The sequence below is a fragment of the Rosa rugosa genome, chromosome 3, assembly GCF_958449725.1.
Source record: "Rosa rugosa chromosome 3, drRosRugo1.1, whole genome shotgun sequence".
NCBI lineage: Eukaryota > Viridiplantae > Streptophyta > Magnoliopsida > Rosales > Rosaceae > Rosa > Rosa rugosa.
In genome coordinates, this window is record NC_084822.1 from 8,243,379 (window position 1) to 8,256,458 (window position 13,080).

Below are 13,080 nucleotides of genomic sequence, written 5' to 3' on the forward strand. Positions count from 1 at the left end.
GTTGAGCGAGGCCCTGATATTGGGCCTGGGCTTGTCTGGCTTGCGCGGTCGCGGCCGCCTTTTCGTTGAGCCACTGGGGGAGATTCTGCAACAGTTCGTCTATGTCGATAAATTGATCATCGGTAATGGCGCGCTCGCGACGAAGAACCCTTAGAAATTCCAAATCCCTGACAGCCGCTCCAGGTATCAAGATATCAGGACCCAGGAGGCGGCGGAGGCCTTCTCTAGCATCATCTATAACTCCAGGAGGAGTCACCTCAAGTACGCGCGCAAGCCTTTCCAGCCTGGAAGGAGGCGCAGGAGGCGGATTTGGGACAGCAGCGATAAGGATCTCGAGAGGGTCCGCAGCAAGAACTGCTTCCGGCTCAGGATTCACCCCATTTCCTTCTTCAGGTGCTTGGGGGGCATCAAGGACAGGTCCTTGATTATCCGCGACTTCACCACCTGGTTCAGCAGGGTTAGCGCCAGGTACCTCCACAGCAGCAGCAGCTACTTCCTCGACAGGGCCAGGGTTCTGGTTTTAAGGATGAAGGATTAGAAAGTCCAAGGATGAAGATAGGAATCAACGTAGAGTGCTGGTTTAAGAGGAAAGTAATACCTCTTCGACAGGTAACTCGCGGGGAATGGCTGTTGGCACTGGCTCTTGATCAACCTCGCCAGAGACTGGAACCGAATCAGGCGCTACCTGTTCCAGGGTGATGGTTGCAGTTATCTGCTCGCGGGGTGCATCTGGAAGCAGCATTCTCTCTTCAACCTCAGGCGAGCTATCAACTACGACCTGCACTGGGATCAGGGCCAATTGCATATTATTTGCGTCGCCAGCATAAGATGGAGGATTGTTGGAGTCAGTTGGCGCTGGGGCCTGTGAGGCAGACGCGTCTTCACTAGCAGCTGAGGACCCTTCCCCAACTTGTTTGGAGGACCTGCGACGAACTTGCAAATGAGGAGCGTTATACTGGTGCACAGTGAAAAGAAGATTCTAATGCTCGCTTTTGAGTATGTATTACTAATCGATCAGCGAGTGGTTCATCTTCTGCCTATGGATCAGTTCGAGGGTCAGAGCGACTGCGCTTTCAGGCCAAGACGGCGGCAATCTGCCAGGGGTAAAGGATTAGACTCCTGGAAAGAAAACGTTGGGAGATTATAAGCAGGAAAATCCTTACTGTTTGCGAGTCATCATCATCAGACGATGAGTCTTTGACTTCAGGCTCCGTCGCTAATGCTTTTTGCTTCCCGGACTGACCAGTGACTGGAGAAGCACTAACTGCGCGATTGCTAGAAGGTGGCACACTTCCCTGATGCGATAAAATTTGAGTTAAAATGGGGAAAGCATAAAGAAAGAATGGAAATGTGGACTAAGGCAATTACCTCTTGAGGGGGCTCGCGAATTACAATACTAGCCTGGACCGGACGCGGGGCTCGCACGGGTCGCGGAGCCGGCTTAGGTGGTGGGGGTTGTGCGGCATCTTCAGGAAAGCGGGCAAGTAGCTCGGTGTCAGCCTCATAAGGATATCTGAGTTCCTCGAAGATGGTCGCGAAGAGCTCATCATATCTTTGTCCCCAACAATTAACAGAAACTTCTGACCACCATTGCTTGTATCCTTCCTCGGTCGCATCCACGGGAGCAATGTCGTTGGCCCAATTAGGAAGATCAACCAGCGCGAGCATGTTTTGCGCTGGCGGAGACCCAGAAACAGGGCCAATTCTACGCCAAGAGGTGTTGTAGTTCCAGGCATCATAAAGGGGGAATGGCACTAATTGGGCAAGGCCGAACTGGCGCGCAAAATGGTTAGGAGCTTAAAGCTCATAACTAAGTTCTTCAGTAGCGAGCCTGATGTCCGAGCATGAGATCGCGCGGCGAAAGGTCAAGCCCGCGCGATCACTATAGTGGGGAGCGCCAGGCAGGAACCCATTTTCAAGTGGAGAGGGGAACCTTCTGCCCAACACTAGGTCGTAAAAGGGCATTTCATGCAGAAGGTACAGATATGTGAAGCACTCAGAATAAGGAGGGGATGTGTACCTTTCCTCACGACTGAGCCACCGACCTAAGAGTTGATCAGCCGGTGGAAGCAGTGGGATGTCATCGCGGCGGAAGTATGGGAAATATGTTTGAATCCAGAAATCAAGGATCCAAAAAGGGCCAGAGATGCTAGTCTCAAAATGATGCATGGTGGCCTGATACAGGGTACGATAAAGGGCGCCCAACACTGGTTGTCCGAGCCCAATGCGGCGGCTGTTGTAGAGGGCCGTCGCTAGGAGAGTCCAAGCGCCAATAGGTTTATTGGCGGAAGTGCAGAAGATGAACTTGCAGAGCCAGTATTCCAAAAAAGCAATTCCGCCAGTGGCATTATGTTCCCTGCGGTAATAGGTCAGCCACCGTGGATAAGAGCCGCTATGAGCGCTGCGACCGTTTTGGGCCATGGTTGAAGTGAAAGTAACAGAGTCAAATTGGCCATGCAGGTAGGGCTCGCCGTCGATGGGTAGGCCGGTGATGGTGAGGATATCCAATAATGTGACACTCATTTGGCCAAATCGAAAATCGAAGGTGTTGGTGGCGGTGTTCCAAAAGCAAAGAAAGGCAGCGAGCGGTGAGCGATTGCCACCGCGCGGAAGGCGAAAACAAAGATCAATAGTATGAGCGATACCTGCCACGTTCCAGTGAGCCAGATCTCGCGCTCGCACCTCGCGATACCAGGAAAGCTCTGCCGCGCTAATAGAGGACGGCCAGTGCCCTATTTTCGCTCGATAGTTCTGTGCACCCCAACTGCTGAAATCCCCGGGAGTCCTTCGAAGGATGGGGATGGGTTGACGGATGGGCAGTCCGTAGAAGGCAATAGCGTCGGCCAGAAGAGAATCTCGCGGCGCTGGGCCCAGGCCGGCGTGATGATTTAGGAGCCGGAGAAGCAGAGGTCTCTGGATAGTAGTGTGGATATGACAGCGGGCACCAATGCTGGTTCCCCAAGTGTGGGCAACACTTTCACTAAGTTCCTCTTCTTGATCGATGACTATCTTCTTTGGGGGAGCCATTTCTGGGTTTCTGCGAGGAGGATGTTGGCAGTAAGAGGATTTCTGGGTTTAAGAGACTGAAAGGGTTTCTGATGTGACAAGTCTAAAGTGGCTGCGGAATTTAAATAAAAGATTTTGTGAGGGAAACGATATGATGAAATGATGTTTTGCAAAGCGAATGGACGCGACCCTCATTAATGGCCTCGTTTCAAGCAGTAGGCGTGTCGTTTTAGTCCCCTTCAATCAGTTACATGTTAGCGGGCCTGCTTTCGGGGCCTGGGGGCAATGTTTGAGCCCAAAAGTAATTTTGGCAAGTTCCTTTAGTGGATTCCGCGTAGCGGGCCGATACCTACGGCTCAAAAATAAGTCTACTAGGGTTTGGGTTAGGGCTTCATCCATGCCGTAATCTGTAAGGAGCACGAGACCTTATCGGAGTCAAGTAGCGAAGATTGAATAGGAAACGTCAATCAATAATCCGTCTAGGGCAAGGAACAGTCGGAAACCCTAGATATAAATAACAGGGTTCAAGGATGAATGCAAAACAACTCTCAACTCAACTAATCGCACAGATTATCAAGCCTCCCCGGAGCAAACCTTCAACCTCGTTGAAACCCCGCGACCGCACTTCCAGTCCTAGTCTCCCCAGGAGCCGACTGTCAGTACCACCGCAACCCAGCGAAGCTAAAGTCACGCTTTAGCAAACCCCGTGCTTTCTCCAAACTTCCCAGTGATTGCTCTGTTTAGTCTACAACACTAAGTATCGATTAATGTGTCGCGAAGAGATCACAACCAAAGCCCTTACCAGTAAGGCAAGAAGTCCTTTTCCGGAAGGCAGAGAAAAGAGCCTTGTGACGAGGTTGGTGCTCTCCTCGTCCATAGCGCTTATCCCTATTTATTCTTTTGCTTGAGGAATAGTCGGTCACACGCGGCCCAAAGATAGACTGCTCTTAAAGCTGGGACGTCGACATGACACTGGCAGTCAAAAATAACGTAACAGCTAAAGACTCGTCCACGAGGACAAGACATCACCGTTTTGTTGTTAACACAACGAAAATAAAGGTAAACCCAACAACTCCTAGTCAACTCAGGAAAAGCAATTCCCAAATTCATAACAGAGATACTCTAAGTTTTGTTACGACCAACTTTCTGCTTCAGTGAGCTTATCATCCAATTCTCTCCTACATAGGAGGGGAGAATTTGATTTGTGATTTACTTGAGCATTCGTAGTAAGGGTTGTCTTAGCCTACTGGTACATGGTCTGCACCACCCACAACGGCATTGGTGTTTGGGCTGCAAGCTCAATTTTTTCCGCTCCATCCATGTTTGCCATCGCTGGGTTCACACCGCTTAAAGCCTTGCTCTCCAGACTCAAATGTCTCGCAAGCCTCTTCCTGTACAGCCCCTACTTTTATAAGCTTCATTGGAGGACCTTCGGTTGTTTGAGCCGTGTTACTTTTCGGGAAAAAAGGGATTTCTTCCTCAATTTATACGTGAATCTCTTTTATATTCAAGAGTCTGCACACATACTAAATGTTGGATTGCTTGCTTCTTTGAGCTCTGTATTTTGGGTAAAAACTAACATTGTAATATAGTTGTACCAAAATTCTAGTGGAATGTCCGGTATTATTTGGTTTAGTGGAGTATTACTGCTTACTTTATAATTGAAAATTTTTAAGTTTGACTCACGAACTCTTGGACGTGTACATCTCCCATGTTTATAGTGTAAACATGGTGGCTCGCTTGTTCATATAGGCCATGCTTTGAAAATATGACTTCATTATTTTAATGACCTGTTATCGAAGAGTATATGAAGGAAGATAAAAATGGGGCTCTTGACATCACATCTTATTGTATCTTAGTTTGAAAAAGGCTTTTGAGCCCTCCCCTTCATCAAAAACCAAAATCAAAAATTAAAATGTTCAATCAATAGCAAATATACATCTTTCGATTTCATGTTCTCGTCTCTTGAATTGAAATCTTATTGTGAGGTTTGTTGTCTTTGTGAATGAATGAAACATTAGTCATTTGCCGATGTCCTGTAAAAAGAACTTGTAATTTTAAGTAATGCATTAAAATAATTGATGTTTGAGTGAAGCCTAACTTTGATGGGTTGTAGTGTTTTTAATTTGTTCTTGGTGTTGGCCATTTTTTTTCAGAAAAAAATAAATAATTTGAAAAATAAGAGATATACTTACAGTATATGACTGTATCCATTTTTAACCAAAAAGAAATTCAGGAATATCTTCCAATATAAAATTACAAAAATAGATCTAAAAAAATTATCTAGCCAGTGTACATATTTGTACACTACAGTACAGTACGACGGTGGGTCTGACAGTACTGTATCTCTACGAAACTAATATACAAATACGCACACGCGGAATAATACAAAATTGAAAAGTCAAAAGTCCCACCAAACCACAATGCTTTTCCGTCCAAAATCTGTACCATCAACCCAGTACAACCCACCGTACCAAATAAGGAAAACAACGCAACGACCTCCTTTTCTTTTTTTATATTTTCAAATATCCGTTTTTAATGTGCCCAATTCAGTTAGACCTCGAATTCAAAGTGCCACTGTCAAAATCAAACACCCATCTGTATCGCAATAACAACAGAAAACTATAAACAGCCAAAATTTAAACCAAACATGGAATCTGATTTCAATTTACTCTTAACAGAATTTAAAAAAAAAAAAACAAAAGACATAAATTACTTAACTGAGCTCTTCTTCTCAGGCCGCCTGTACATTCCCTCATTATTATTTCATTCAAAAAAAAAAAACCTATATTTTGCTAATTCTGATTTCTTGATTTCTAATCTTAATTAAGAAAGATAAAACTGTGTGATATTTTTTATTTTTTTTGGGATTATGAAAGCTTGGGTATACCAAAGTGCTGACCGTTCATGTCATCCATGTAGTTCCTAACCTCCTTCCTAATCATCTCCTGCATAAAAGACATGAACTCCGGCCCAAACGACATCGTTCTGTTCTCATTCTCAGCCTCCTCCTCCTCCTGCTGCTGCTGCAACGACGTCGTTCTTTCTTCTCCACGAGTCGCCAACTCGGTCGAGTAGCCACCAGGTAACGACAGAGTCAGCAGAGTCGACGGCTCCGGTTCATTGTGGATGAAGCCGTTCTGGCTCGGCGGCGACTCCGTCCTCAACACTGCTCTCGCCACCGGCCTGAACACCTGCGCCGACGACACTGCAGCCACCACGCCGGAGTCGCTGACGTCCGATCCGGACGGGCTAGTCGGACTGTATCCGCGGCCAGACATCGAAACCGTCGCCGATTTCTTCTCCGGCCTGAGGTGGTGGTGGTGGTGGTGGTGATGATGCTCCTCGATCGAACCGCCTCCGCCGCCGACGACGCCGTCTTCCGCCATGGACGAGTACTTCCGCTTCAGAGTGGAGTTCCAGTGGTTCTTGATCGCATTGTCCGTACGGCCGTTGAGGAGCCTGGCTATGGTGGCCCACTTGTTGCCGTACTTGGAATGCGCCGCCGCGATTATCTCGTCCTCCTCCGCCGTGAACGCCCGGTGCTCCACCTCCGGCGAGAGCTGATTGCACCACCGGAGCCGGCACGACTTGCCGGACCGGCCGGGAATCGACTTGCTTATCAGCGTCCAGTTCCGAGCGCCGTGCCGCTGCACCAGCTTCCTCAGCAAGTCGTCCTCTTCGGGGCTCCACGGCCCCTTAACCCGATCCAACTCCCTCTGTTGCCGCTGAACCGATTCGCCATCCATATCCCGATCGAAACCCTAACCCTAAACCCTAGATTCAGGAACAATAAAAACGAAAGAGGATAATATAATATAATATAATATAATATAATATATTCTACAAAATTGAAGAGGCGGCGAGGGAGAGTCTCGGCCTATTTTTGAGTTTGAGCGCCGCTGTGAGTTTTTCTGAGAGAGGTTGAAGGTCAGAGACGAGTGGAGAGGGGTTTATATAGGGTGGGCTTAGGGTAACTGGTCGAGCCGGTTAACTGAATCGGGTAATAACTAAAAAGCAGCGTCACGGCAACCGGTTACTGCCCCTTTAGCGTTACCCGTTACATCACTCTACAGCTGTATTAACCACCACGCGTTGCCACGTAGGACACATAGATTGCTGATGGGAAAGATAATCATCATCCTTCCACGAAATAATCGGGAGGGGGTAAAACGGGTAATTTAATTTCTCGAGGGAGAGAGACGGTTAAAGGGTTAGTTTCATTTTAGTTTCCAGTTTTGACTGGTGCCGTTATGGAAGTTACAGAAAGGGGAAGTTAATCGTTTGAAAATATCGCGAGAATTTGGGTGGAGGGGGGGAGATGGGTCTAAGGCAGTTGAGAGGATAAGTTTGACTGAGCCAGGCTGGAGAGCATTTGAAGATTTTTGGGTTCGGTCCGGTTTCCTTTTTTATTTTAATTTTTTTTAATTGTTTTATTGGGGTGCACGGAATTGCTGATGTGGCAGAAAACGACAAGAATGGTCGCGGAATGGGAAGTCGGGTCGAGACTGACAGGTTGTCAGTCCAGCCTGTATACCTGGCGCGCGGCTAGTAGTGTGATGTACCAACGGCCGTAGCAGTCCACCGACAACAGGCGGTCACTTCCAACAGTCTCTGGTGGAGGTGAAAACGACGTCGTAGCCTTCTGATGGGATTTTAAATTTGAATTTTGAGAGGTTAATTAAACTAATAATGGATTAACTAAAATAAGATAGGAATCAAGGGATGGACCAGTACCGGATTTCTGTTGATTCTGCTGCACCTAACGACTGTGGGTTCGGTACTTGTGTAGTGCAATTTTCTAGTAGATGTTATTTGGTCTATTTTAAGTAGATATTTTGTGTGGTTTATAAAAGAATTGATTTATAAGGAAATGGGGTATTATTTGGGGGCATTGATGCAACCTTGTTTTGTGTATATTCATGGTTTCAACAACATACCAAATTCGTGGTTTGAAATATTAAGTCACCCACATTACTAATTAAGACCATTGACAAAGTACATTATTATTCAATGTATTATAAATTCCCATTTTGGCAACACATATCAATTCATAGAATTCAGCCCTACCTTGATTAGTTTGGCAAGAAAAAATGTCATTTTCACAGTGTAATATGTTACAATGTCTAATAAATATAAACGTTACAATATTTTCAATGTCAATCCACACTCTACGCTATGCATGTATTTTGCTTTATGGCAAGCTCTAACACTAGGGTCTCGTCTATAGCAACTCATATCATGACAGCGCATGCGAAGTTGCAAACCTTCTCCAATTCAGTGACGAAAACTTCTTCAGCGCGCAGTTAGCTTTTATATTTTTAACTTCACTGTGAGCTCACAATGGTGAAAGACCAAGACAATGTCATGGGGTATGATGACAACGAATGGGGCCTTGTGGCTATGTTTTTGCAAGGTGTTGGATTTAGTCTATGGAACAAGATTGATGGCACATTTTTCTACTTTGTTTTTCTGGGGTCACATCCTCTAGGGGTAGATTGCCCTGCTAGGTTCGTGGAGGTGAGATATGGATCTCGCAATCAATTGATAGTATGGTGTTTGTGTGTTTCACGTCATCGACGACGGTGTTGGAGCATTGCTTATTGTGGTGCCAGCAGATGGTTATTGGATATGACAAATTCTGCTAGAAATTTACATAACATATCCAACCTAGTCATTTTCTAGTTAAGCTAGGTTTTTTAGTTTGCATATCCGGCTCGATCAGATTTTGGTTATGTTTTTTTTTGTTTTTTTTTTATCAAAAGTTTTTGGTTGAGTTGAGCAATTGTTTTAGTTCAGATCTAGGACTCACGTAGTTTTTCTCTCTTTTAAAAAATTGAATATTTTACAACAAAATCTAACTATTTTTATTTTCACGAATCAGCAACAATAAAATTTGAGTTTATTGTCTGACTTTGTGTCAACACATTAATAGGTGTTGAAGATATTTAGTCCTCTCGATCACCTTCCAAAAATACGTATGGTTCAAAATTCATCAAATGAAAGGCCAAGATTCAAAGGGAAAAAAGAAAAAGAAAAAAGGGTCCAAAATAAACTTGTAAATGCGATATCTTTCTTTTTGTTTTCGATCAAATCAAGAACCAGGACATGTGATTATGGACAGTCGAGGATGTTTCGTCTGAGGTAGAGTGCATCATCAACAATGAATGCTGCTTTTCCCAGGCACTGCACATGATCGCATTCATTATGTATATCCAGTTATCCACCACAATCAGATATTTTAGCTCCCAAAATCAAAATCCTCCATTTTTAAATCATCACACGACAGCGTTTCGGTGACCGTTACAACAGTTTTGAAAGGGCACAACACCATAATCCTTTTGCAGAAATATGTTAGTTCTCTCAGTTTTTATATTCCCACTGGATTATGGCCTCGCAGTGAGCTTTATTAGTATTATAAATTCTAGGGTTTTTTTTCCACACTTAAAAAACGATTAGCACGTGGGTTAGGAAGAGTCGGGGAGGTTTCCTTTACTGTTTAATAATGGGTGTTGTGTCTTTCTGCTCCCCTGACTAATTATTCACTGATGTGAAGGAAAGCTAAAGCTTGCCTTTGGCTCTGGGTTTGATCGAGTATTGTGCATTGCACTTTGCACCTATTAAAGAGAAAATGATCGAGTTTGGCATAGCTAGGTTTGTTATTTTATCTGCCATATTCCATTGATATGCGAGAAGATGGAAGGGGAAGAAGGAAAGGTTAAATCAGCTGCGTTAGTTTAGGTTCAACTAGCTCTTCAACTAGATCCAAAGCCATCAGAAAAGGTCTGCACAGTCTGAACAATATTCTCTTTCTTTTGGTATGTACTGGAAGATGGGTACACTTATTGAGAGTTTAGTTTTTTGCTCGTTCACACGTATATATAAGCGATTATTTTTCTTAAAGAAAAAAAAGAAGAAGAAAAAACTAAAAATACAAAGATCTCATTCCCTCAAGCCGGCCATGTCTTTCTACAAGCCTGCATGGAGTTCAAGTCAAATAAGTCATACAAGCCGTACACTTCCCTCTACTACTTTACGAGCACTTCCACACTACATGGTCACTAATGAAGTCCTTTATTATCTGCTTACATTCTTATAAGCATACGAGTCACAAATTTGAGGGTCATCATTGTCACCTATTGGGTACTAGCGGAAAAATCGCATTTTGACATGTCTAGGCCTGCATTTTAAAGTTTTTTTAATTTTTTTATATTTTTTGATGACATGCTTTTTTAAAGTTGAATTGGGTGTGTTTCCATAAATTTACCTTTCTAATATGCGATGATCATATCGTATCAGGTTTATACTAGCCTCTTAACATGTCATGTCAATTTGCTTTTTCCTCATAAAAAAAAAAAAAAACATAGATAACCATGAGGATAATTTTTGTTTTTTCTTTTACCATTGCAGTTATAAAAGTAGTTACAAATTTGTTATCTCACTCTCACTTCCCACAGTTAGTTTTTGCTTCTTCTTTTTCTTTTTTTTGTTTCTAATATTTTCAATTACCAACATGTCCTTTATATGTTAGATTATATATTCTAGAGTTTTAATTAATTAAGGACATTATAGGTAGTTCAAAAATTTAACCATTGTGCTTAAGAATTTGCTTAATTATTTGCTTAATTATATATATATATATATATATATATATATATATATATATATATATATATAGATACATACATACATACTAGACTCCAAACACACCCTATGGGTGTGAGTAATTATGTGGGAAGTTATTCCACATAATGTGGAGAAAATTGCTGCACATATTTTATTTTTGATTTTTGATTTTTTTTTGTTAAATTTTTTTTGTTTTTCTTTTATTTGTGAATTGACCATTTTGTCTTTCTCAAATATTTCAGTTCAAATGTTTTTTAATATTTAAGGGATATTTTGGTAAAATTTTTCTGTTTTGGCTGACAAACTCTTTTCTCTTAATAATAGTATAGATATATATATCTATCTATATATACTAACCCCTTAACATGTGCTCCGCACATGTCAATTGGCTTTTATTTTTATTTTTTTAAATTAAAAAAAATTACAAAAATTTCTCTCCTGGTTTTGAGGAAGTTTCTCATTTTTTCATGGGAAGTATTGCAATATTTTGAAATATGATATAGTCAATTGACTATCTTATCCTCATATAGAAATAATTTATTTATTAATATTTATATTATGTGAGGGCATATATGGTAGTTCAAAAATTTAATCATTCTCTCAAGAATTGGCTTAATTATATAAGAAGATATATATATTAGTCTGCAATCACATGCAGAGCATGTGTGAGAAAAATTTTAATTGTAAAAAAAAAAAAAAAAAAAAATTATCTGCAAAAGAAATATATTGAATGGGTAGTTATTGCAGAGAGAAAATAGTATGAGAGAAAAGTAGAGGTTGTGGGATCATTTCTTTTCAATTTTCTTAATAAAATCTATTTCATAATTGTCCTATATACCCTTGTGATTTAATTTATTGTCAAAGTTTTTTAATCTTTCAGGGTCAATTGGCCTTTTTAATTTGTTTTATACTTTATTTGTATCTACAATATTTATTTGAGTTTTTATTTGTTTTAGTAATTTCTATAAAAAAATGTTTATTTTTTATGAAATTATGAATAACTTTTTGTTTAATAAGTAATCTTTCTATTTAAACTGCCAACTCCAAAAAAAAAAAAAACAAAAAAACTGCCATTGCAGTTAACAAAACGTTTAAGATTTTTTTTTTTGGTAATTTCTTTCAATTCAGTTTGCTATTATATTTACTATTTTATCCTTCATGTGTTAAATTATAAATTTTTAGACTATAATTAAAGAAGGGTAAATTGTGGGTTTATGAAAATTTAACCATAAGCCTTATTGGCTTAATTAATACTGATATATAAGATATAAGATATATATTGTGGATCAAAACTTATTAACTTAATGAAAGGGGCGGGACTAGGGCTGTCACTCGGTCGGTTCGAATCAGTTATAAGTATTACCAACTTCAAAACCAAACTTTTCGGTTTCAAAATTGAGTTACTAATTACCAACCAAAAATTTCGGTTTTTAATTGTATCTACCAAATTTGGTATTTCGGTTTTCAATATTATCAACTTAATTTAGAACAACTAATCCTTTGTAATATAAATTAGAATGAATAATACTAGATTTTTCAATATTATAATCTTAAACTTTGTATTCATCTACTTATTATAGCTATCTTTTATATATATGACATCAAGTTTTAGCCATTTTTAATAAAACTAGGTTATTTAACCATCTTTGAGTAGGTTACTTAAAATACATGTACTATTAATGTAGTATACGTAGTAATGTTCATACTATTGTCAAAGTTTTTATGTTTATTTCTTAATATATATGTATATGTATTGAAAACTATAGTATATAAAGCTAATATTTAGATAATCGGATAACCGGTAGATTCGGTATTTACCAAAACCAAACCAATTTTTTTGATAATTTTTTATTTCGGTTTTATCGGTCTCGATTATAAAAAAGTCAGTTTACCAAACCTAAAATATCTGTTGGTATTCGATCGGTTTGGTAATTACCAAACCAAGTGGCAGCCCTAGGTGGGACAATCACATAGAGCCAATTCGATCTCCAGCAGTTAAAGGGTACAAGAGTGATAAGAATTTGCACACACATAAACCAATCATGGCTCTCCTCTGACCCAAACAAGATGACCCAAACAAGAGGCATCTCTTTAAGGCAATGACACGTGTAGTGTTGTCGCCTATAAAATCTCCATGTTCATAAATAATTCGGACAGATATGTAAACCAACCATAACAATTGTAATATCTTCAGCATGCCCTCCTTTGAATATGAGGGTAGGTGCTCTTTTTTGTCTTAACATTAATATTACCTTACTTTATGTTGAGATTTGGCATGAGTAGTGTTCCCCTATCAATTTGGTGCATTTATTATAATTAGGATTCTTAAACCGTAACTAAAGTTCTGTTTAGGATTGCTCCTAAAATTGACAAAAACATTATTATATTATCAAAAACATTCCTGATCGCGTGACCTTTCAGCCCATCGTTTATGGGCGTCATCGGTGG

The 13,080-nt window shown here is 40.8% G+C and overlaps 1 protein-coding gene across 1 annotated transcript; it reads right to left on the reverse strand.

Annotated features, from left to right (window-relative positions):
- Positions 1-5,623: 5,623 nt before the first annotated feature.
- LOC133739758 (transcription factor MYB73-like) lies at positions 5,624-6,928 on the reverse strand. Its single transcript, XM_062167555.1, has one exon. It carries the CDS (start codon positions 6,753-6,755, stop codon positions 5,877-5,879), a length of 879 nt encoding a protein of 292 aa, XP_062023539.1. The 5' UTR covers positions 6,756-6,928; the 3' UTR covers positions 5,624-5,876.
- Positions 6,929-13,080: the final 6,152 nt, after the last annotated feature.

Excerpts from the sequence above, each read along its gene's own strand:
- LOC133739758 (XM_062167555.1), bottom strand. The coding sequence starts at position 6,755 with ATGGATGGCGAATCGGTTCAGCGGCAACAGAGGGAGTTGGATCGGGTT.